General features: G+C 53.8%; 3 protein-coding genes and 1 long non-coding RNA gene across 17 annotated transcripts; 1 reads left to right on the forward strand and 3 right to left on the reverse strand.

The window, feature by feature from the left end:
• Positions 1-339: 339 nt before the first annotated feature.
• Positions 340-2689, reverse strand: TMEM249 (transmembrane protein 249). The gene is made up of 6 exons (XM_070480910.1): positions 2666-2689; positions 2172-2472; positions 1627-1721; positions 1315-1510; positions 913-998; positions 340-644 (listed from the first exon to the last, which is right to left on the reverse strand). The coding sequence occupies exons 1-6, from the start codon at positions 2687-2689 to the stop codon at positions 459-461; spliced, it is 888 nt and encodes a 295-aa protein (XP_070337011.1). The 3' UTR covers positions 340-458.
• Positions 2690-3033: 344 nt separating this feature from the next.
• On the reverse strand, positions 3034-6148 carry FBXL6 (F-box and leucine rich repeat protein 6). 2 transcript variants are annotated; one of them, XM_044780900.2, is made up of 9 exons: positions 5646-6148; positions 5251-5409; positions 5047-5092; positions 4589-4720; positions 4407-4514; positions 4210-4323; positions 3911-4142; positions 3578-3824; positions 3034-3286 (listed from the first exon to the last, which is right to left on the reverse strand). In XM_044780900.2, the coding sequence occupies exons 1-9, from the start codon at positions 6038-6040 to the stop codon at positions 3136-3138; spliced, it is 1584 nt and encodes a 527-aa protein (XP_044636835.2). In that variant the 5' UTR covers positions 6041-6148; the 3' UTR covers positions 3034-3135. The 2 variants fall into 2 exon arrangements, with proteins under 2 accessions (XP_044636835.2, XP_014713676.3); XM_014858190.3 differs by having other exon boundaries at positions 5029-5092; positions 5646-6147.
• Positions 6128-8919, forward strand: SLC52A2 (solute carrier family 52 member 2). 13 transcript variants are annotated; one of them, XM_070481890.1, is made up of 6 exons: positions 6128-6259; positions 6888-7128; positions 7243-7379; positions 7749-8110; positions 8208-8331; positions 8438-8919. In XM_070481890.1, exons 2-6 carry the CDS (start codon positions 6999-7001, stop codon positions 8648-8650), a joined length of 966 nt encoding a protein of 321 aa, XP_070337991.1. In that variant the 5' UTR covers positions 6128-6259; positions 6888-6998; the 3' UTR covers positions 8651-8919. The 13 variants fall into 13 exon arrangements, with proteins under 13 accessions (XP_070337991.1, XP_014713664.1, XP_070337994.1 ...); XM_070481889.1 differs by having other exon boundaries at positions 6143-6259; positions 6884-7128; XM_014858178.3 differs by having other exon boundaries at positions 7243-8110.
• Positions 8920-14888: 5969 nt separating this feature from the next.
• On the reverse strand, positions 14889-23300 carry LOC123290264 (uncharacterized). The gene is made up of 4 exons (XR_006534642.2): positions 23170-23300; positions 17241-17325; positions 15935-16082; positions 14889-15310 (listed from the first exon to the last, which is right to left on the reverse strand). It is a non-coding gene; the product is annotated as an uncharacterized lncRNA (long non-coding RNA).
• Between the last annotated feature and the right edge of the window lie 37 nt (positions 23301-23337).

The raw sequence follows: 23337 nt of genomic DNA on the forward strand, positions 1-23337 counted from the left end.
CTTGTCCACACCTGGGATCCGAACCGGCAAACCCCAGGCCACCAAAGCAGAACATGCACACTTAACTGCTGCACCACCGGGCCGGCCCCTGGTCAGCACTTCTGAGGCCAGCTAGGACCAGTTCAGTGCTGCTGGCCAAGATGGGTAAGTGTGTCCCATACCTGTCCTATGGTGGGTCTGACCTCCTAGAGACCTGGCTGCTCATCACCTCACTCCCACCACTACCCCCATTTTCCAACCCAAACTCCGGGAGTTGTTCCCTGAGGCCCTGGGAGGTGTGCACCAGGGGAAGACCCTGGAGCGGGAGCCCCCCACCCCTCGAAGATGAAACAACCAGCTGGAAGCAAGAAGCATCTTTACTGAGAGGAAGGCCAGTGGTGGGGTAGGGGTGGGAGATTGGAGGGGAAGGGAGAATGTAGTCCTGGGTGGGGGAAGGATGGGGTGCCAGCCCGCAGCATCTACACGTCCAGGTCGGACTGAGACCCCTGCTTTTCATAGGCGCCGGTCTTGCGCAGCACCACGCCTGGGTTGAAAGTGGTCCCCAGCGGCCAGTGGCGGACCACGTGCCGGTAGGACGTGGCTAGGTAGTCGAAGTAGTTAATGTTGAGCTTCCGGGCGATGTGACGGCCCAGGTATTCCATTTGCTGGGGGACCGGGTGGCGGTCAGCTCTTGCCTGGACAGGAAAGGCCCCGCCGCTGGCCCCCGAGGCGTCCCCTCCCTTGCCAGGCCGCATCTCCAGCCCTGCCCTTCAGCCCCAGGGCCCTCTCCACGGGCTCCGAGCGGAAGTCTGGGCTAGGACCGCGTGGAAATAGCCCCACCTTAAGACCTTAAGCAGAGGGAGGCGTCAAGCTGAACCGAGGCGGGGAGGGGAGTGTGTCTGGGGACCCGGGGTGGGCTGGGACGGGACCCACCTCGTAGCGCTCTGAAAGCTGCACCAGCACCAGCGGCTCCAGCTTGTGGCCGCACAGAACCAGCTGGAAGAAGCACCTTCCGTAGGCTGGTGAGGGGCAAGCGGCTCAGCCCGGGGACCCCAGGGGACTGGGCTCCAGGGGGCGGGGATTCCAGGGGGCGGGGACTCCAGGGGGTGGGGACTCCAGGGGGCGGGGCTCCAGGGGGCGGGGGCTCCAGGAGACAGGGTTTGCACTGGGCAGAGACTCCAGGAGGCGGGGGCTCCAGGGGTAGAGACCCCAGGGGGCGGGCGCTCCAGGGGACCGGGCCGTGGGCTAGCTTGCCAGATGACTCGCCTTACTCTCAAGCGTCTTTCCCTTCGTTTGCACACCCTCCCCCCCTCCGCGGCCCGCCCCGTGCGTCACCGTCCGAGTTGAGTGCCAGGCGCAAGTAGATCAGGTGCATGGGTCCCTGACACACGGTGCGGCCCTCGATGGAGAAGTGGTACATGCCGCGCGTGTGGTTCAGCACCAGGCGGCGCCGCGGCAGCGACGAGATCATGAGCCACAGGCCCACGCCCACGCCGTACGCGGGGAAGCCCCAAGTCTCCTGGTTCTGCACCTGCGGGCGCCGCGGGGACCTTCTTAGCGGCCGAGGGGCGCGGGGAGGGGGCGCCGAGCAGTGGGCCCGCCCCCCAGAGAAGGAAGGCCGTGGGACGTGGGCCCAGGAGCTCAGACCTGGCTCAAGAAGCCGAAGCTGACGAATAAGAGGCAGACGACGAAGAGCAGCGTCCCCTTCCACAGCGTGTCCAGGTAGTACTCGAGCACGAAGACTGGGGACGGTGTGGCGGCGGCGTGTGAGGACAGCCGGCCCCTGCTCGCAGCCGGGGGTGGCAGTGCCAGGGCTCGACCCGGAACAGCCTGCCCCACGAAGGGCTCGGGGCCGTAGTCAGCGTCCCGCCTGCAGTTCCTGGGCCGGCGCCGCCACGGGCCAGCCCCGCCACGGGCTCTGGCCCCGCCCCCGCCCCGCCTAGATCCCGCCCCTCGGTCCCGCCCTGTTCAGGTCTCCGCCCCCGCGCCCCGGCCCCTTCAGGTCCCCGCCCCCGCCCTGTTCAGGTCTCCGGCCCCGCCCCCTCCCCGTTCAGGTCCCCGCCCCCTCCCCGTTCAGGTCTCCGCCCCCTCCCCGTTGAGGTCCCCGCCCCCGCCCTGTTCAGGTCTCCAGCCCCCGTGCCCCGGCTTCGCCCTGTTCAGGACCCGGTTCGCCAGCCGCCGGCCGCGCGCACCATTGGGCTGCTGCTGCGTGAACGGGTAGAAGCTGTTGTCCTTGAGGCGCCTGGCCAGGTGGCGCTCGGTGCACAAGTGTCCTAGGGCCCAGAGCTGGAAAGGCTTGCCGCTGGAGGTCGTGGGCAAGCCGGTAATCCGGCCCTTGGGGATCTGGATCTGGTACAGGAGGTCGTCAACTGGGCGGCTCGTCTGCTGCCACCGCCCTCTGCCCACAGTTGCGCTCTTACCTGGGAGAAGAATGCCTCCAGGGCTGCGGTCCAGGAAGGAGCAGGAACTCAGGCAACCGTCAGGGGAGCGCCACTAGGTGGCGATCCAGGCTGGGCCCCGCCCGGGGTTCTAGAAGCTTTGGGCGGCAGGTTCTAGAAGGAGCCATTCTGTGACCACGACCCTTCTCCAGGGGGTCGCTTGGCCAGGCCTGCGGTGGGCGTGCACTTCCCGCCTAGTTCCCCATCCCACCGGGGGCCTCCTGTACAGTCTGGTTCACAGCCCTCACCTGAAGGGTGGGGTGGCGGAACATTCCAGGCCTAAACTGGAGGAAAGTCTGTAGGCAGGCACTCCACATCAAACCTCATGGCTGAGCAGGACCTCCCCCTCTCCAGCAGCACCTCTGCCCTGGTCAGAGCCTCACATACAGCCACGGACAGCTCACCTCAGTGGCCCCGAGGGGGGGACACGCGCACACACACATACACACTCTGACCAAGATTCGGGCCCAGGGGTGAGCAGGCAAGGCACAGCCACAGGCAGACTCAGGAGCCCCCTCTCACAACACATAGGCCTGTGGTTCAGCTCTAGCCCAAACCGGTTGTCCCTTAGGTACAACCCCTGTCCCCTCACTCCCACCCCAACAACCACACAGAGTTCCTGAAAACGTTTTATTATAACAAAATGCTCAAAGATCCAAAACTGGGAAAGGGAGCAGGGCAGGGCTCGCTGGCCCAGGGGTCTGGGGTCTGGAGCTGCCTAGCTGAGGGACGGGAGGCTGGTGAGCAGCTGCTCCAGGCACCACTGCACTTCCTCTGGGCCCCGATAGGCCCGCTTCAAGCCCCGGGGAAGGCAGCGGCAGGACTCCAGGTTGAGGTACAGCAGGCCTGGACAGCTGCTGATCACAGAGCTGTGGGGACAGGATAGGCCATGGGGAGTTGAACCACTGGCCCCCAGGCGACGCAGGCCCCTGTAGGGCTGGGCCAGGCTAAGGAGCCCTCTCTGCCCATGTACCACAACTGCCTCTGCCACCCACAGCCACTGAGGCCCAAGCCCAATCCCATTGGTGTCCCCAAGACCAATCCCAAGCAGGGGCTTGACCAGTATGCACTCCCCTTTCGGACCCCTGGAGCAGGCAAGCCAGGCAGGATAGGGAGGCAAGCCACACTGGCTCCAAGGGACTGTGGGAAGGGGTGCTAACCTGACAGTGCTTGGTGTGACCCGGGTGCCCCTGAGGTTGAGGGAGCACAGGGCTGGGCGTGAGCCCCCAGGGATGCCTGAAAAGGCAGCTAGGGCGTGATCCAGGTCCTTCTCGCTGAAACCCTGGCCACTCAAGTCCAGTTCCCTCAGCGTGTGGCACCACTTCTGGGTCAATAGGGCGCTGCCCTCCTTAACTAGAGTCAGCCGGTCCGACATGCCGTACAAGCCCAGGTGAAGCTGCTCCAGCTCTGGAGGTGAGAGGGGTGAGCATGAGCTGCAAAGTGGGCAAGGGTCCCCACATCCCATCTGCCCAGCCACCACCCAGGGAGCTGACCCTGACATGGCAGATCACGCAGGCCAGCAGGCGTGATGCGAGCACAGCCACGAAGATCCAACAGGCGCAGGTTAGGGGAGCCATGGAGCAGGCGGCCCAGGACCTCATTGCTCACAAAGTTGCAGGTGGAGCTGGCGAGGCAGAGCTCCTCGAGGCCGGGGAAGCCTGGGCCAGGAGTCACCACTCGTCCGGAAGGCTTAGGCAGCCACATCAGGTTTAGCAGCCGCAGCACCTGGAAGCAAGGCCCGGGCTGCAGATGGGGAGGGGGTGACGGGTGGGAGAGGTGGGGCGTCAGGTACCTGCAGCTGAGGGCAGCCTTGCTGCAGGGCCTCAACAGGCAACTGGAGCGGAGTGCTGCTGCGGTTGATGCCGGTGCTCACCTCCAGGACCTGGAGCTGGGGGCAGCAGCTGCCCTGCAGAGGTTGGGGAGAACATGGGGCCAGTGGCCAGGCAGTCCCTGAGCATCCAGCTCTGCTCCTGTCTGTCACCAACCTACCAGCAGCGCACCCAAGATGGCTGTTGTCTGGGAGCTGTAAGTCAGCCACAGCTTTTGCATTCGGGGGCCTGCCTCCTCCAAGAAGCTTACCACAGCCGTGGACTCCACCTGCGAACCCAACACAGGGGTACCTGTCACCGCGGCCCAGGCTTCTTTGGGGCTCCTGGGGACACAAGGCTCACCATGGAGTGCTGTATGTCCAGGCTGTGGAGCTGGGGGCAGGCTTTGGCTACCATGATCAGAGTGTCAGGGGTCACACCATGGCAATCAGAAAGCTTGAGGAAGGTGAGCCGAGGACAGGACTCACTAACCAGCTGTGGAAGACAGAGAGTCAGCCAGAATTGGGGGAGGGCAGGCTGTGGTCCATAAAGGAAAGAAACCAATGGCTGGTGCCAACCCCATTTTACTGCCTCAGCTATGACCTCCTTTCTGCCCATGCCAGGCCCACTTAGGTGCTCCCATCTCTGACACCTCCCTGCTGGAGGAGACAACAGGAAAGGAGAACCAGGCAGGCACCCCCATGGGGCAGCGGTGGGCTCCAGGGTGCCTGACCCACTCCCTGGAAGTCCTGAGCAACCCGAGAGTGTCACGGCTGGTAGGCAGGGCAGCCTCGAGCTCTCACCTTCAACACGGGGTGTACCTGGGACTTCCAGTGGATGAGGGTCAGCCTCTGGAGCTGTGAGAACCTGGGCCGACAGCAGAAGCAGAGCTGCAAAGTGTTCCCACACTGCCCCTTCTGTCGGCGTCCTCCCCACCCTGGTGAAGGGAGAAAGCAAGGGGCCTGGGAGTTTTGACATACCACCCAAGTGGAGTGAGGGGACAAGGAAAAGAATAAACTCCTCACCGAGTGGGCATAAGCCACTCCAGGGATGCAAGGAGCTTCTTCTCGGCCTTGGCCTCGCCAAGGGCGGGGCGGCCAGCCAGCGGAGGAGACAGGGTCACGGTGTGCCAGAGCGCGGGCTGGGAGGCGGCCTCGTGCCAGCGGCGGCACACGCGTGCAGCCCTGGGAGAAAATCTCTGCTGAGGGGCAGGGTCTTTCGTGGCCAATACCGCCCCCACACCCCCCACCTGCTGACGCTATGGAGTTTTCTATGAGGAAGGACCTGCCCCCGCAACTCTCACAGCGCTGTGGACACCTCAGCTCAAAGTCAGGCCTCTGGGGCTCCAACTGAACCTCCTGTGAAACTGCGCTGTGGGTCAGCCTGAGCCATGCCACTGCGCTGGGTCGGCCTGGGGTACCTGCCGAGGAAGGGCATGGGCCCATCGGTCGCCACCAGCAGCCCGAAAATCTGCAGCAGGATTTCCAAGGGAATGCGGTCGCCCCAGCCCGGGTCGGGCCCCTGCGGCGCCTCAGGGGCGGGCGCGGGTCTGGGCTTGGCCTTGGCTGCCACGGCGCAGGTCCCCGGGGGCCGCAGCCGATGAGCTCGGCGGGCAGCGCGCCTGTGCGTGCGGGCGCGGGCGGGCCCCGGGCCGGGCAGCACCAGCAGCATGCTGTCCGCCTGCAGCAGGTGGTAGCCGGAGCCGCTCGGAGCCAGCCGATCCCACCACCAGTCCTCTGCCGAGCGGCCCCGCGCCCTGACCGGCGGCGCGCCCCGGACTCTGCGCCGGGCCGCCGTGGCAGCCCCGCGAGCCATAACCACCAGTCGCGCTCCACAGCCGGCCCCCGAGGAGCGGAAGGGGCGGGGCTGGCGACGGAAGGGGCGGGGCCTGGTTAGGTGTGCCCTCGAAAGGGGCGTGGCCTGGACCCCGGGCCAGCACCTCCCCGCCGGCTGCGCACTCGACTTCCGGGGCGGGGCTTCCGGCGGCGGGCCATGCCGGGGGCGGGCCGGCCAGCCGCGTCTTGGAGTTCCGCGGTGAGTAGAGTCCGCGCTCCTGCCTGGTCGCATCCACCGGCTCCCCCGGCTCTGAGCTGGGGCCGCGACCCTGGGCCAGAGGCGGCGCCCTCGCAGCGGGGCGGCCGGCTGACCGCCAGGTCGGGGAGCGCGCGGACCGGGAGGCGCAGGGACCCCCTCGCCCCGCTGCTCCCCGCCGCCCACCGGACCCAGCGGGGGGCGGTGCCCGCCGCGGCCACACCCGCTCAGAGCCCGACGGGGCCCAGGCGGTCCCAGGTGGGCGCCGAAGCCGCAGAGGTGTGCGTGGCGCCTGAAGGGTGCCCTTGTCCCTGGGTCCTTGGTCTCGTGTCCGTCTTGGGGTGAGGGTGATGGTGGTCTCGGCAACTCAGACCCTAAGATCAGCTCTTCCCGTGGGGTCGTGGCGCCTTAAGCACGGCTTCCTCCTTCTCTGCCTGCTCGCCTTTCTGTGTCGTCATCCCGACACAGGCGGCCGGTGCTTCTTGGTATGTTTTGGCCCCTCCTCCTCCCCATCCCCCACCCCCGGACACTCCCCCAGTTTCCCTGGTCTTGGCGGTCTGGCCTTCCTCTCACTCGGGTTCTGTGTCTCCTCCTTGTGATCCTGCATGCGTGTCTATTTCCTTCAAGCTAGAAGAGATCTTCAGTTCTTAGAAGAGCCGAAGCGTCTTCTTTGGACCTAGGCGGGGAAAGAAGAGCTGGCTGTGACCTTTGCCCTGTCTTGGAGGGCCCAGCCTTGGGTTGAATGGCAGCAGCGCCGCTGGGCCGTCTGGTGCTGACCCACCTGCTGGTAGCTCTGTTCGGCATGGGCTCATGGGCTGCCATCAATGGGATCTGGGTGGAGCTGCCTGTGGTGGTGAAAGACCTCCCCGAGGGTGAGTGGGCGTGTGCAGGGAAGTGCAGGGCAGGTGTGCCCCGCAAAGTGGGTTGCAACAGCTCTTGGTCCCTTAGCATCCTGCCCCTGACATGGCCTCCTCCTTTCTTTGCAGGTTGGAGCCTTCCTTCATACCTTGCTGTGCTTGTGGCACTGGGGAACCTGGGTCTGCTGGTGGTGACCCTGTGGAGGCGGCTGGCCCCGGGCAAGGGCGAGCGGGGCCCCATCCAGGTGGTGCAGGCGCTGAGCATGGTGGGCACAGCACTGCTGGCCCCGCTGTGGCACCACGTAGCGCCGGTGGCAGGGCAGCTCCATTCTGTGGCTTTCTTAACGCTGGCCTTGGTGCTGGCACTGGCCTGCTGTGCCTCTAATGTCACTTTCCTGCCCTTCCTGAGCCACCTGCCACCTCCTTTCTTGCGGTCCTTCTTTCTGGGTCAGGGCCTCAGTGCTCTGCTGCCCTGTGTGCTGGCCCTAGTGCAGGGTGTGGGCCGCCTTGAGTGCCCGCCAGCCCCCATCAATGGCACCCCTGGGCCCCCCCACCACTTCCCAGAGCGTTTTTCTGCCAGCACCTTCTTCTGGGCACTGACTGCCCTTCTGGTCACTTCGGCTGCTGCCTTCCAGGGTCTCCTGCTGTTGTTGCCATCACCACCATCCATACCCACAGGGGCCCCAGGGCCTGACCTGCGGATGGGAGCCCCAGGAGTGGAGGAGGAGGAAGAGGCCTCGCCGCTTCAGGAGCCACCAAGCCAGGCAGCAGGCACCACCCCCAGTCCAGACCCTGAGGCCCATCAGCTGCCCTCCACGCGCAGTGCCTGCCTGCTGGGCCTGCTCGCTGTCACCAACGCACTGACCAATGGCGTGTTGCCTGCTGTGCAGAGCTTTTCCTGCTTGCCCTATGGACGCCTGGCCTACCACCTGGCTGTGGTGCTGGGCAGCACCGCCAGCCCTCTTGCCTGCTTCCTGGCCATGGGTGTGCTGTGCAGGTACACAAGGGGCCCCAAACCATTCAGGGGGTGGAACTTAGGGATAGGGGCTGGGTTCTTGTGCGGCCAGCCCTGAGTTTCTGCTCACCCCTGGCAGGTCCCTGGCAGGACTGGGTGGTCTCTGTCTACTAGGCATGCTCTTTGGGGCCTACCTGATGGCAGTGGCAATCCTGAGCCCCTGCCCGCCCCTGGTGGGCACCTCTGCAGGGGTGGTCCTTGTGGTAAGTACATTGGGGACACAGAAGCAAAGGGGTGGCACTGAGGAGGGTGTTTGCCCCAGAGCTGGAACATCTCATGCTCAGCTTGCTGCTGCATCCATTCCGCCAGGTGCTGTTGTGGGTGCTGTGTCTGGGCGTGTTCTCCTACGTGAAGGTGGCTGCCAGCTCCCTGCTGCATGTGGGGGGGCGACCAGCATTGCTGGCAGCTGGCGTGGCCATCCAGCTGGGCTCCATGCTTGGTGCTGTCGCCATGTTCCCTCCCACCAGCATCTACCACGTGTTCCACAGCAGGAAGGACTGTGTGGACCCATGTGGACCCTGAGCTGGGGCAGCGGGGACATCACTTGGCCCCACCTGTCTTCAGGCTGAGGCTGCCATAGTGCCTGAGTACCTGCAGCCCAGGGAGGCCCTCCCTATGCATGGGCACACTTATGGACGGACACCTGCACACTCCACGGGAGACTCTCGTGCTTCAGGCCAGGGTAGGGACCACAGAGAAGGCATGGAGCCAGGGCCTGACAGCAGCTGTAGACTTGGCCCTGGGCCTGGGACCTGTTGGGATTTGCACAATAAAGCATTTTTATTCCATGACTTGGAGTGTTAATCCCTGGGGGCACCTTCCCAGTGCAGATAGACCTCCCCTGGGCTGGCACGCTGGCCTGACCTGTTCAGCAGGGGCTGGCCACCCCCAGGCTGCTCTCAAAGATCCTGGGGTCATGCCCTGTGGGTCCAGGACTCTTGTCCCCCCAGCCCCAGAAAACTGCCCAGAGGGAGGGCGAAGGCCAACCTCCAGGGCTGGAATCCGAGCCAAGGGCCTGCATAGGCTGTGGTGGTCAGAGACAGCCTGGTGTCCACTCAGTGTCAGCCCATCTGGGATCTCCAGCTGAATGGCGGGGCCTCTTCCCAGTAGGGCCACTGCTCCACAAGCATCTCAAGGCTGCATGGTGGGCTGAGCTAGCTGGGCATGAGGGTCAGGCCTGATGGGCTGTCTCTCGCTTTGTGACCTGAGCATGGTAGCACTTCCCCACTGCTTTACGGAAGGATCCTGCCAGGCACAGAAGGGGTTCAGTGAGTGGGACTTAGAAGAGACAGAGGCATAAAGTTCCAACCAATCTTGGGTGCTTCTGCTCAAGAGCATTGCTCCATCCTGAGCCATCAGGGTTGTTTGTAGCTTCTCCGATAAAACCCCTGAAGGCCCAAAGCCTCTATTCAGGTGGACATGGCAACTGCTGCCTTCTCTCGGGGCCGCTTTCAGATGGCCCCTGGCCCTGAGCAGCGTTCACCTGCCCCAGCCCTGGGACAGCAGTCTGGACCTTTGCTGGGTGTGTTCAGGGAGCAGGGCCTCAGCACCGACCATTGTCTGCCCTGGACTGGGTGGTTCTCCTACAGAAAAGTCTTGAGGGGAACTGGCATGAGCACCCAAGCAAAGCAGGAGGGCGAGGATTCAGATTTGGGAGAATGTTCAGATGGAAGCTGCAGTGAGGCAGGGGCCTGGGCTTCTGCTGCCTCCTCTGCACCTCCTGGGCAGGCAGGAAGCAGAGACCCCTGGGGGATACAGGCTTCCCAGGGGAGTGTCCTGCCTCCATCCAGTGGACTGGCGTGGCATTGAGACCTCTTTCTCAGAAAGGGCCTCACTTCTCCCTGCAGCCACAGGAGCAGGGAGTATGGGCAATGGGAGAAAAGGCTGCTGCCGCTGTTGTTCAGCTCCTCCCCATGATTGTTCTGGTCTGCGGATGCCCTTTCTAAACTTCAGAAGCCACCTGCCCTTGACTTGGCCTGCACGTGAGCCTTTGAAGGCCTCTTCCTGCCCCTTCATCTTCCCCTCCCCCCTGGCTTTGACCACCAGATCCTCTGGTCTGGGGTTCCATCAAGCGTCAGGTTGGGCCTGGCTCCCAAGTGGCTCAGACAGCCCAGCCCTGAGGGCAGGAGGCCACCCGGCAGGCCCTAGCCTTCCAGAGTGCTGACCACTAGGAGGAGGATTGGGGGCAGTGGCAGCCTGACATGGCTGTTTGCCTTTAGGGGATGGGAGCCAGCAGGTGGGATGTGAACTGAGGAAGCCACCTTTGGTGACGGTAAGTGGAGATTCGTAAGAAGGAGGACAAGGTATGGCCATGGGTCTCATCGCACCCTTCCATCCCCCTCTGACACTGCCCTCATCTCACGTCAGCACCCCTCTTCTACTCACCCTGGGCCTGAAGCTGGTGGAGGTTCCTCCCAGTTCCTTCCTGCCCTCCCTCCCATTGGGCGACGATCAAAGGTCTTTGTGGAGCCTCTGCTCTGCCCACGTGTGTGTTTGTGCCAGGTGTGCCAGGCCCGAGGGCCACGGAGGAGAGGGGCCCTGTGGGACATGCGTGGTCTCCCGGAGAGAGGGGCAGGTGGCCCTGTGCCCAGGGCCAGGGCTGGAGGTGGGCGGTGTGAAGAAGCTGCTGCCGTTTGAAGCGTCTAGGGCCTTCCTGTCAGTGCTCCTTAGGAAACAGGTCAAGGCCAGAATAACAAAGGGAGGAAGGCACTGCAGCCCTGAGTCCTTGAGAGTCCCCTGCACTCCCTTCCCACTCATGGCTGCCCAGGGCTGAGGCCAGACGCCAGGGTCCCTCGGAGCTGAGCCCTGTCCCCAGTGCCTCTTCAGGGCACCTCCAACTAGACAGCAGGTGGTCAGTCGCTCTGAGGTTCACAGTCCTACCCAAAGCTTCTCTCAGACACAGGGCTGGGGGGCATTTGAAGGAGACCCCAGAGAGGAGGCAGTGGCTGAGGTAAGACCTAAGGCACCTTATTGTCCCCAGAGGGCAGTCCCCTGGGTGCCAGCGAGGCCTGAGCCATAGGGCCCAGTGTTGTCTGTCCCACCACCAGGAGCAGGCCTCTCAGTTCCTAAAGACCACGGGAGGGCTAGCCGGGGCCTGGCCTGCCGTGCGCAGCTTCCTTTCCAGGGGTGAGTCCACTTCGTGCAGACTGAGCCAGTGAGTGCTGGGATGAGGCTCACCTGGCTCTGGTTGAATGACCACAGGTAGGCCTTCACCTTTCCTTGGTCCTGTGGTTGTCCACCCGCCGGATCCCCAGGCAGGGGTGGGCCCCTATGTGGTTGTAGCTGTGACAACACTTGGGTGAAAGAATGGTAGTGTCCCTTCGTTTGTGTCTGTTCAGAGCCCCCACTGCCTGGCTTGGGGACACGGGACAGCGGTCCTTTAAGGGGCTTTCTGCCCTCGACAGAATTCAAAGGGACCTCCTAGCTTTCATGGCACCAGGAAATGGGAGTGTGGGATTGGCTGGGTCCCTGGCCAGGGATTGGGTGCAGGTCATCAGCAATTCCAGAATCAGCCACTCTGGTCATGCCCACCTCGTCTTGGGGAAGCTCATTGTCCACCTCCATGGGGACACTTTGTCTTCCTCCACTCAAGCACTGGCCTCATTGTCTCTACTGCGCCTTCCAGGGGGCTTGGAGGCCACTAGGGTTCTGGTGGAGTGTTAATCAGAGGACCATGCTCCCCACCCTGTGGCTGGGTGGGTCACCCGGCTGATCCAGTCATGGGGCCCATCCTCCTGCCCACAGTGACTGAACTGGGAGGCAACGCCCCTGTGGAGCAAGTCAGAGTCCACCATGAGGTCTGTCTTGGGGGTATCAGTCATCCTGAGGGCTGTAAAAACTACCCAAACTATTCAGGGAGCACATCTGAGAATGAAGCAGAGTGAGAGATGGAGAGAGGCAGAACCCTGACAACATCCTGGGCTAACCTCGATCCAGCCACACCTCAAGCTAGACCCCTTGGACTTCCATGTTATGTGGGCCCACAATTCCTTGCTTGTTTAAGCTCACAGATGAGGGAGTGGTGAAACCCTCTCTTGTCCCCTCTTTGAAGCATTTGGGACAGCACAGACCTTTGGACATACAGCAGTGGTCCATCTTTCCTTGCCTGGGGTAGAGTGAATCATTCTCTTGGCAACTCTCCCTGACATACTCCCTACGACCCCTCCCTCTCCAAGGCCTCCACCTCAAGCTCCCTAGCATGGCGCTTCCCTAACCTGATTCTGACCTGCAAGGGAGCGTTCCCTGGGCATCTGGTCGTCTCAGAACACCTAGATCCAGGCCAGGCAGAGAAACAGGCAGGGCCTTCCTCAGCTGGACTGCCCAGACAAGGCCTCCAGGGGTGCTCTCAGGGCATGTCCTGGGGAAGCTTTTTTCCATCTGCACACATTATCAGCATTTTAATTTGATGAAAGACAAGCTGCAAGCCAACCTTGAAATTCCTATCCTTTTGCAAGGGCAGTGGGGAAACTAAGCTAATTAGAAGGCAGATTGAAAAAGATTCCCTACCTGGCCCCTCCTTGACACCCCTGGGCCACCCCTTGATATTCCCTTTGAAAAATCATTCTGTGGACGGCATTTCCTGAGAGCGCTGAGTGAGTGTGTGTTGTTGCTCAAAGGGGTGGCGCGCCAACTCTCTACATGCGAGTCACTGGGAAAGGCAGGCCACCCGCATCAACCCCCGATGCGGACATTAGGTCAGGCGTCCAGAATGTGAAGAAATGAGAATGCAAGGGCTCTCTGATTCCAGAGCCAGTCACACCTGCAGAGAAGAGAAGATGTTTACACTCTGGACAAAAGAATCCAGAGAGAAGAAAGCAGACCCACAGTGAAGCCTGAGGTCTGGGAAACCTCCCTGAGGAGCAGAGAGGGTGAGAAAGAGAGACACCTGAGGGGAGGCAGCTGGCGGTCCCCCAAGGAGTCAGGGACTCAAAGGGAACTAGTGATGAGGTGAGCGTGGTGCTGGGAGCCTGGAGCCGTGGTCCTTGTCCTCTCTGGTCTCCTCAGCAGAGAGCAGGGTCTGGAGTTTGATATCGGCTCAATACAAGGTTATATAAGGGAAGCCGAATTGTAGAAAAGAAACCATATTGTAACTTTGAATGACCTCTGATTAACTAACCCCGACATGCTCTGTAGATTTTATGGCTCCTCCCAGCTGCGATAAGATGATAACTTTGTTCTTTTGAGTTCCTTAGGAATGTGATGACCCCTGGGCAGAGAGCCCATGCTGATAGCCATCATCCACCATCAAGGACAACTGAAAGATCAGGGTATAAGGCGTTTCTCTGGTCTCTGATGCACATCCAGTAAAACAAAAGACTATCAGGAACGGAGACCAGATGTCTGCCCCCACCTGGAGGTCAGATGGAGGCCCCACTGGGATTAGGTCTATTTTTCAGGAACTGTTAAATCTTGGGTCATCTGTACTTCTTATCCTTTTGGTCTGATACTTGATTATAAAATGTGCCTTTAGATGTTGTTCCAAAACTGTTGAGCAAGGTACAAAAATTCTAATAATGCAAAATGTCAACCTGAAGTTGGGAACAAGAGAATATGTCCAAATGGGTGCTAAACAGTTTCATTCCTCTAACCTGGATCTATGCCCTGATTCAGCAGGAAGGAGCTAGATGGGTCGTCACTCCAAATCCCCCAAGAATGAGGAATGACAAAGGAATAGGGGGATTGAAACGGGCAAAGAGTTAGCCATTGATGATTAGGTAACTAGGAACTAAAAGTTTTTTTCTCCCTTTTGTAAGTACTGTGCTGTTCAGGCAATATGCTATCTGACTCCCACTAGGCTCCTATAGATGACATCTCCCTGGAACCTGGGTCACCATGGTAATGAGTGTTTGAGCTGTTTTTCAGGAATTAGAACTCCTTGTCCACTTCAGGCTGGTTCAGATCACTAACCCGTCAACTGGGCCTGTGCAGATGTCCAATAAGCAACCTTTTGATGTCAAGAGACTAAAAACTCTACCCTCAGATCATGCTAACACCACCATTTTGTGAACATGTGTCCTGTGAAGAGGAGTCTGACTACACTTGCGCAGATCAATTACCTCACCTCTCCTCACCTCCAATCATCTATCTCCACATTTCAGATCACCTTGCCCTCTACCCCATAAATATCCCTGAGTCCTCATTTTTGGGAAAGCAGATTTGAGACTCATTCCCTTGCTTCCTGACCTGGCTGCCTTGTGATTAAACCCTCTCTCTGCTGCAATCTTGTCATCTGGGTGTTTGGCTTTCTGGGTGGTGGGCAAAAACAAACCTAGTTTGGTAACAGCTTCACCTTTCCTGAGGGTCTGCCATCCTGAGTGTGGATGGCCTGGCTGGCCGGGTCCCTCTTCCAAGCAGGTAGTGTCATGGAGCCTGACTCCAGGGCTCTCAGCATGAGGAAAATCACACTCTTTACTTTTCTGAATGAAGAGCCACCATCCCCCTCCTCCCCACCCACCAAGCCAGTGGTCAGCCAAGCTCAGACATTGCTGGACCTCCTCTCTCCATGGATGTGCTAGAACCATCTGGGGCTCTGGGCAAGGTGAGAGGTGGTCTGACCCCTAGTCTTTGGGAATTGCCATGGAGCTGGTGCTGAAGCAAACTGGGGGGACTTGAATGAGGGGTCTGAGGGCCAGAAAATTCATGGAACTGGAGGAATTGGGGCCAGAGGATATGGGAAGTGGGGGACTAGTCTTAGCACACAAAATTGGGATTCTCTGCCCAGTGCACATAGACAAGCCAATTAATTGCAGCATCAGCCTTTGGGAAAAGAGAGCAGCTTTATTCTTAGAGATTGGTCTGCAGGGAGAACAGGGTGCATGTGCCCTCAGATCTGTCTCCCCAGTTCAGGATTTGGGGCAAAATTTAAGAGGTTAGGGAGAAAAGGCTGCACGCGGAAATGCTGGCGGGGCAGGCTTTGATTGGTGGGCTTCAAGCATTTATGGTAAGGTTCTAAACTTTTATGATGAGGCAAGGAAGAAATTTGAACACCGGATCTTCCTGAATGAGGTACCCTTCACTTCTGGTAAGAGTCTGACTTTCAAGTTCCAGTCATTTCCTCGTCCTTGGGTTCTGTGGGAAGAAGGATCTTTGGTTCTGTGGTCATTTCAGGTCACAATCTCTGCTTTTGTGCATGCCTGGGCTGTGTGACTTCGCAGATTTTCTGAATGGCAATTCTTAATCACTCTGTTGAAAAGAGATGAGGTCAGTTGAACTGGTCCTGGAGAGCCCACAGTTACACTAGGTACTGGGGTTACTGGGAGTGGGGCTTGGGGGTCTGGGGAGGTGGTCTGGGACTGAGTGGAATAGGGTTCTTTCTAGGGGGACTGAGGATCTGGGAATCCTGGGGACTGAAAACCAGGGGCACTTGGGGGATGGGGCCTGGGATGTGAAGAAAATCTAAGACTTTGACTCAGCAGAGCAGATTACCGGGGTCTCTAAGGAAAGCTATGCTCTGTTTAGAGGGTCTCTGATTTATAAGGTTGGTGCCTGTCATTGTCTTCAAGCTATTTTACAACTTTGTATTTGTAGATAGCTAATAGCAATGTAAATAATTCTTTCCTATAGACCAGAAGATGAATTCCATCCCCTGGAGGTTCAATTGATTTTCCTCCCCTAGTTATGGAAAAAGCCGGTTTTGTATCCATTTATAAGTTAATTTCAACATTCCTTTATTCCGCATAGATTTATGATTCTTAGACTTCTCCTCTGACGCAGTTATAACAGTCCTGGATCCCTTATTAATTAATGACTTAAATAAAATCTTTGCCATGCGTTCATTTTATATCTGCATAAGAGCTATGATTTTACCTTTCCTGAAAGTTTTCCTGCACAGTGTCGGACGGCTTCCACTGAGATGCCACAGTTCACCTGACAGAGCGGGGTGAGTGACGTTTCCTGAACGCGTGCCTCACAGACTAAGCTCAGGCAGGTCTCTTCTTGGTTCCTAGCGGGGAGTCTGAAGTGGCAATAGAATTATGATTTTCCAATTGTAATTTTTCTAATTCTAATTTCCTCTCAAATGATTTTGTGGGGGTTTTTTTTTTGTTTGTGGCCAATAAGTCATTCCCTGTCGCTAACAGCAATGGAGCAACGGTAGGCCTTGGTTTCATGGTCTGACCACTTGGTGAGCTCTGTAAATGGACTAATGGTTTATAGACATCTAGTGTCTACTGGGTGGGAGATAGTGAAGAATCTGGATTGTTAATCTTTTTCTTTTCTTTTTTTAAAAAATATTTTCTTTTTTTCCTTCTTCTCACAAAAGCCTCCTGGTACATAGTTGTATATTTCAGTTGTGCATCCTTCTAGTTGTGGCATGTGGGATGCCGCCTCAGTGTGGCCTGATGAGCAGTGCCAGGTCTGTGCCCAGGATCCAAACCGGCGAAACCCTGGGCCACCGAAGCAGAGAGCATGAACTTAACCACCCGGCCATGGGGCCGGCCCCTGGATTGTTAATCTTTAGTTTGTTTTTTAGCTATTGTCATTAAAGAGGCTGATAGCCAATTTGAGCTGGCAGAAGAAAGAATCAGCAAATTTGAAGACAGGTCAATTGAGATCATCCAGTCTGAGGAAGAGAAAAAAAAAAAAATGAAGAAAAATGAACAGAGTCTCAGAGTCCTATGGGACACCATCAAGCATACCAAATATACACATAATGGGAGTCCCAGAAGGAGAGTATAGAAAGTAGAAGAGAGACTATTTTAAAAATAATGGCTGCGGGCCGGCCCTGTGGCCAAGTGATTAAGTTTGTGTGCTCCCCTTCTGCGGCCCGGGGTTTTGCCAATTTGGATCCTGGGCATGGACATGGCACCATTCGTCAGACCATGCTGAGGCAGCGTCTCACATGCCACAGCTGGAAGGACCCACAACTAAAAATGTACAGCTATGTACCAGGGGGCTTTGGGGAGAAAAAGGAAAAAATAAAATCTTTGAAAAATAATAATAATAATGGCTGAAATCTCCCTAAATTTGATGAAAATGTTAATGTATACATCTAAGAACCTCTACCTACTCCAAGTAGGATAAACAAAGTGATCCACCCCTAGAGGCATCATAATCAAACTGTCAAAAGTCAAAGACAGAGAATCTTAAAAACAGTAAGAGAGAAGGTATTCACCATGTACAAGGGATCCTCAATAAGACCAATGGCTGACTTCTCAAATCACGGAGGCCAGAGGTGGTAGGATTACATTTTCAAAGTGCTGAAAGAAAATAACTGTTGACCAAAAATTCTATATTCAGCAAAACTATCCTTCAAATATGAAGGAGAAGTTAAGACATTCCCAGATAAATAAGAACTGAGGGAATCTGTCACTAATGGACCTTCCCTCTACTAAACACTAAAGGGAGTCCTTCAGGCTGAAATGAAAGGACATGAGATGGTAACTCGAACCCACATAAAGAAAGAAAAGCACCAGTAAAGGTAACTACATAGGTAAATACAAAATTCAGTATTAATGCATTTGTTCTTTGTAACTCTTTTTCTTTTCCTATCTGATCTAAAATATAACTGCATAAAGCAATAATCATAAAACTATATTTATAGATTTATAACATATAAACATATAATTTGTATGACAATAATAACAAAAAGAAAGGATGGGATGGAGATATATAGAAGTGAATGTATAAGAGCAAAGTTTTTATATGTTATTGAAATTATGTTGGCATTAATATAAACAAGATTGTTGTAAATTAAGATGTTAAATTTAATCCCCAAGGAAATCACTAAGACAATAATTTAAAAATGTATAGTAAAAGAAATGACCAAAAAATCAAAATGGTACACTAGAAAATATCTATTTAGCAAAAAAGAAGGCAGTAATGGAGAAATAGAAAAACAAAGAGACATAAGACATATAGAAAACAAATAGCAAAATGGCAGAGGTAAATTTTACCCAATCAGTCATTACACTAGATGTAAATAGACTCAACACTCCAATCAAAAGGTAGAGATTGACAGAATAGATTACAAAAAAAACCCTCATCTGGCTTTATGCCGTCCACAAGATACATTTTAGGGGCCAGCCCTGTGGCCAAGTGGTTAAATTCACATACTCCGCTTCAGTGGCCCAGTGTTTTGCCGGTTTGGATCCTGGGTACAGACATGCTGCCACTCATTAGGCCGTGTTGAGGTGGCACCCCACATGCCACAACTAGAAGAACCCACAACTAAAATATACAACTATATACTGGGGGGATTTGGGGAGAAAAAGCAGAAAAAAAAAAAAAGAAGATTGGCAACAGTTGTTAGCTCGGGTGCCAATCTTTAAAAAAACAATTTTTTAAAGATACATTTTAGATTCAAAGATACAATTAGGTTAATAGTTAAAGGATGGAAAGTGACATTCCATGCCAACAGTAACCAAAAGAGAGCTGAAGTAGCTATGCTAATATCAGACAAAATAGACTTCAAGGCAAAAATTGTTACTAGAGACAAGGAAGGGCATTTTACAATAATTAAAAGGTCAATCCATCAAGAAGTAAGAATTAAAAACATATAGGCGTTTAAAAACAGAGGCCTAAAATACATGCAGTAAAAACTGATAGAATTGAAGGGAGAAATAGATAATTCAGGAAGAGTCGTTGTAGACTTTAGTACCCTGCTCATAATAAGGGATAAAACTAGACAAGAAATTAACAGGAAACCGAATATTTGAACAACACCATAATCCAACCAGACCCAACAGACATCAATAGAACACTCTACCCAACAATGGGGGAACACGTCCTGCTCTCAGGAGCACATGGAACATTCTCCAGCATAGACCATTTTTTAGGCCATAAAACAAGTCTCAATAAATTTAGAAGGACTGAAATTACACAAAGCATGTTCTATGACCACAAATTAGAACTAACAAAAAATTAAAACTTAGAAATCAATAACAGAAGGAAAGTTGGGAAATCCACAAATGGGGAGAAATTAAAAACACACTTCTGAATAACCAGTGGGGCAAAGAAGAAATCACAAGGGAAATTAGAAAATACTCTTAGCTGAATGAAAATGAATACACTATGTATCAAAACTTATAGGATGCAGTAAAAGCAGTGTTTCGAGGGAAATTTATAGCAAGTAAACTCCCATATTTAAAAAGAAAAAAAAGATCTAAAATCAATAACTCTAACTTCCAAATTAAGAAATCAGGAAAAGAAGAGCCAATTAAACTCAAAACAAGCAGAAGAGAGGCAATGATAAAGATTAAAGCAGAAATAAATGAAATACAGACTAGAAAATAAAGAAAGAAAATCAACAGTTGGTTCTTTGAAAAGATTTAAAAAGTTGATAAACCTTTAGCTGGACCGACCAAGAGAAAAAGAGGATTCAAATTACTAAAATCAGGAGTGAAAACTGGGACATCGCTACTGACCCTACAAAAATCAAAAGGCTTATAAGGGAATATCATGAACAGTTATACGTGTTGGAGGAGGTACTTGAGAGGATGCGATCGCCGGCTGACACATGAGCTTGACCTGGGCAATTGGAAGCACCTCACCCTCTCCCTTGTCCTTGGAATGTGTGTTCCACTTGCCTTCTCCATGCTAGAAGTTTCCCAAGGACGCAGCCTTGAGAGAGTAATGTGTTGTTGAGACCACCTGGACGGTATACGTGACTGAGCCCAGTTGAGGCCTCTTTATAAACTTTTAAGATTCTAGAGGACAGGTGCGGAGAGTTACTCATCTTGCAGCTGCCCAAGACAAGCCCTGTAAATAAGTCCCCTTGCTCATAAAACTGCCACCTACCAATCAGGAGTGGTCTGCCTCTTTCTTCAGTCTCTCCCTGACCTCCAAGTATGGGACTCCAGTTTCAGATTACACCTGGGATGCTCCTGAGGTTTCGACCCAACAGTACACCAAAAAATTAGATAATCTAGATGAAATGGACAAATTCCAAGAAAGATACAATCTACTAAAGCTGATTCAAGAAGAAATAGGAAATCCGAATAAACCGGTGATAAGGAAGAGGTTGAGTTAGTAATTTAAGAACTTCCCACAAAGTAAAGTTCATGCCCAAATGACTTCACCGGTGAGTTCTATCAAATATTTAAAGAACAATTAAATCAATCCTTCACAACCTCTTCCAAAAAATAGAAGAGGAGGGAACACTCCCCAGCTCATTCTATGAAGCCATATCACCCTTACCAAAACCAGACAAACATATCACAAGAAATTAAAACTACAGACCAATACTCCTTATGATCATAGACACAAATGTCCTTCACAAAATACTAGCAAACTGAATACAGCAGGACCTAATAAAGGAGAATATACTCTGAACAAGTGAGATTTATCCCAGACATGAAAAGTTGGTTTAAGATAAGAAAAATCAATCAATACAGCATATCATATCAATAAAATAAAGGACTAAAACCACATGCTATATCAGTAGACTCAGAAAAAGCACTTAACAAAATCTTACACCATTTTTTTTAAAGATTTTATTTTTTTCCTTTTTCTCCCCAAAGCCCCCAGGTACATAGTTGTATATTCTTCGTTGTGGGTCCTTCTAGTTGTGGCATGTGGGACGCTGCCTCAGCATGGTTTGATGAGCAGTGCCATGTCTGCGCCCAGGATTCGAACCAACGAAACACTGGGCCACCTGCAGCGGAGCGCATGAACTTAAGCACTCGGCCACGGGGCCAGCCCCAATCTTACACCATTTTAATAGGTAAAAAGAAAAAACCCTCAACAAACTAAGATTAGAAGATGCCCTGGTGAAGAGCATCCACAACAAACCCACAACTACTGTCATACTCAATGGGGAGAGACTGAAAGGTGTCCTCTGAAGATCGGGAATAAGACAAAGATGAATGCTCTCTACTTCTATTCAATATTGTACTGGAGGACCTGGCCAGGGTAGTTAGGCAGGAAAAAGACATGAAAGGCATCCAGACTGGAAAAGAAGAAGTAAAACTGTCTCTGTTCTCAGATGACATGAAAATATAAGGAGAAAATAATAAGGAATCCACAAAAATCTATTAGAACTAGAAAATAATTTCAACAAGGTTGCAGGATACAAGATAAATATACCGAAATCAGTTCTATTTCTATACACTAGCAATGAACAACCTGAAAATGAAATTAAGAAAAATTTCTTTTACAATAGCATCAAAAAGAATAAAATACTTAGGGGCCGGCCTGTGGCTCAGAGGTTAAGTTTGTGTGCTCCGCTTCAGCAAAACCCTGGGTCACCAAAGCAAAGCGCGTGAACTTAACCACTGAGCCATTGGCCAGCCCCCCGAGCTGGCTATTTTTTTGCAGAAACTAATAAGCTGATCCTAATATTCACAACAAAATGCAAGAGATCCAGAATAGCCAAAACAATCTTTAAAAAGAATAAAGTTGGAGGCATCACTCACAATTACAAAACTTACTACAAAGCCACACTAATGAAGACAGGGTGGTACTGGGTACTGACACAAGCATAGACACATAGATCAATGGAATAGAAATGAGAGTTCAGAATGAAGCTCTTACATTTATGGTTAATTGATTTTTGATAAGATGCCAAGACAATTAAATGTCAAAAGAATAATCTTTCATACAGCTGGATATTCACATATAGAAGAATGAAATTAGACCCTACATCACATCATATACAAAGACTAACTAAAAATGGATCATAGACCTAAATTTAAGAGTTAAAACTATGAAATTCTTGGAAGAAAACATAGGACTAAATCTTCACAATATAAAAGCAAAAGCAACAAAAAGAATAGGTAAATTGGACTTTACCAAAATTAAAAACTTTTGTACTTCAAAGGACTTTATGGAGAAAGTGAAAGGACAATTTATAGAATGGGAGAAAATGTTCACAAACCAACTATCTGATAAGGAACTTGTATCCAGAATATATAAAGAATTCTTACAGCTCTACAATAAAAAGGCAAATAACCCAATTTAAAAATGGGTAGAATATTATACAGACATTTCTCCTGAGAAGATATACAAATAGCAAATAAGTGCAAAAAAAGATGCTCAGCATCACCAAGTAGAAAAAAGTTTGGTAGCTCCTCAAAATGTGGAAATATTAATGAGAAACCTCAACTAAACTGGCGTTGGGGAGGCCCGTAAGGGCCTCTCACCCCATCACACGCTGTCAATCACACCAACCAGGAAGAGATGGACACTTGCGTCTCCCACAGGAAGATAAACAACTTTACTACTGAAGGAAGATTTCTCTCCCCACCTGGCAACAGCCCAGCCAATGAGAAACACTGCAGCTCAGCCAATGAGAAACACCACAGCTCAGCCAATGAGAAACACCGCAGCTCAGCCAATGAGAAACACCGCAGCTCAGCCAATGAGAAATGCCACAGCTCAGCCAGTGAGAAACACCACAGCTCAGCCAATGAGAAACGCTTCAGCTCAGCCAATGAGAAACACCACAGCTCAGCCAATGAGAAACACTGCAGCTCAGCCAATGAGAAACACCACAGCTCAGCCAATGAGAAACGCTTCAGCTCAGCCAATGAGAAATGCCACAGCTTAGCCAATGAGAAACACCACAGCTCAGCCAAAGAGAAACGCTTCAGCTCAGCCAATCAGAAATACCACAGCTCAGCCAATGAGAAGCCATTCCCTCCCTCTCCCCCTTTTTCTCTATAAAAGCAGCTCCCCTCCTTTGTTCTGTGGATTTGCCTACAGGTTGCCATAACATGCTCTCTGTGAGTTCTAATTCTTTTGGCTGTTCTATAATAACCTCATTTTGAGATAGAATAGGCAAATTTGCTTTTTAAGTTGTCGCTTGTAAAACAGTTGCCCTTTTGGTCCAGTCCATACGTTTGCCCCCATCCAAGGTTCAAGACAGCAAAGTCCAAGAGCAGTCTAAGAACTAGTCAAAGAGCTGTTTCTCTGGAAAGGCCACTCCGACTCCACTTTCAACTGGCTCCGCTGGAGGCAATTTTGACAGTGTTGAGCCCGAAGGCCGCATTCCCCACCCCACAAGTCGGGGCTCCGGCTCTCTCAGCATCGACCCCCCAGTGGCTTCCCGTCTCCCTTCCCGCTTCTGCCCAAGCTGAGAGCTCCTGGCGAGCGAGTGAGCTCACCGCCCCGAGCCGCGGCTTCCATCGGGGGTGGGAGAAGACCCCGGAGCCGCAGCGAGGACTGGCCCGCGGGGGGCCCGCCGCAGCCCCAGCCCTAACGCTAGGCCGCGGGAGACCGCCAAGGGGCGCTGCTCCGCCGCGGACGCGGGCTCGCTCGGGGCGTGGCCTCAA

The sequence above is a fragment of the Equus asinus genome, chromosome 12 (assembly GCF_041296235.1).
Source record: "Equus asinus isolate D_3611 breed Donkey chromosome 12, EquAss-T2T_v2, whole genome shotgun sequence".
Lineage (NCBI taxonomy): Eukaryota > Metazoa > Chordata > Mammalia > Perissodactyla > Equidae > Equus > Equus asinus.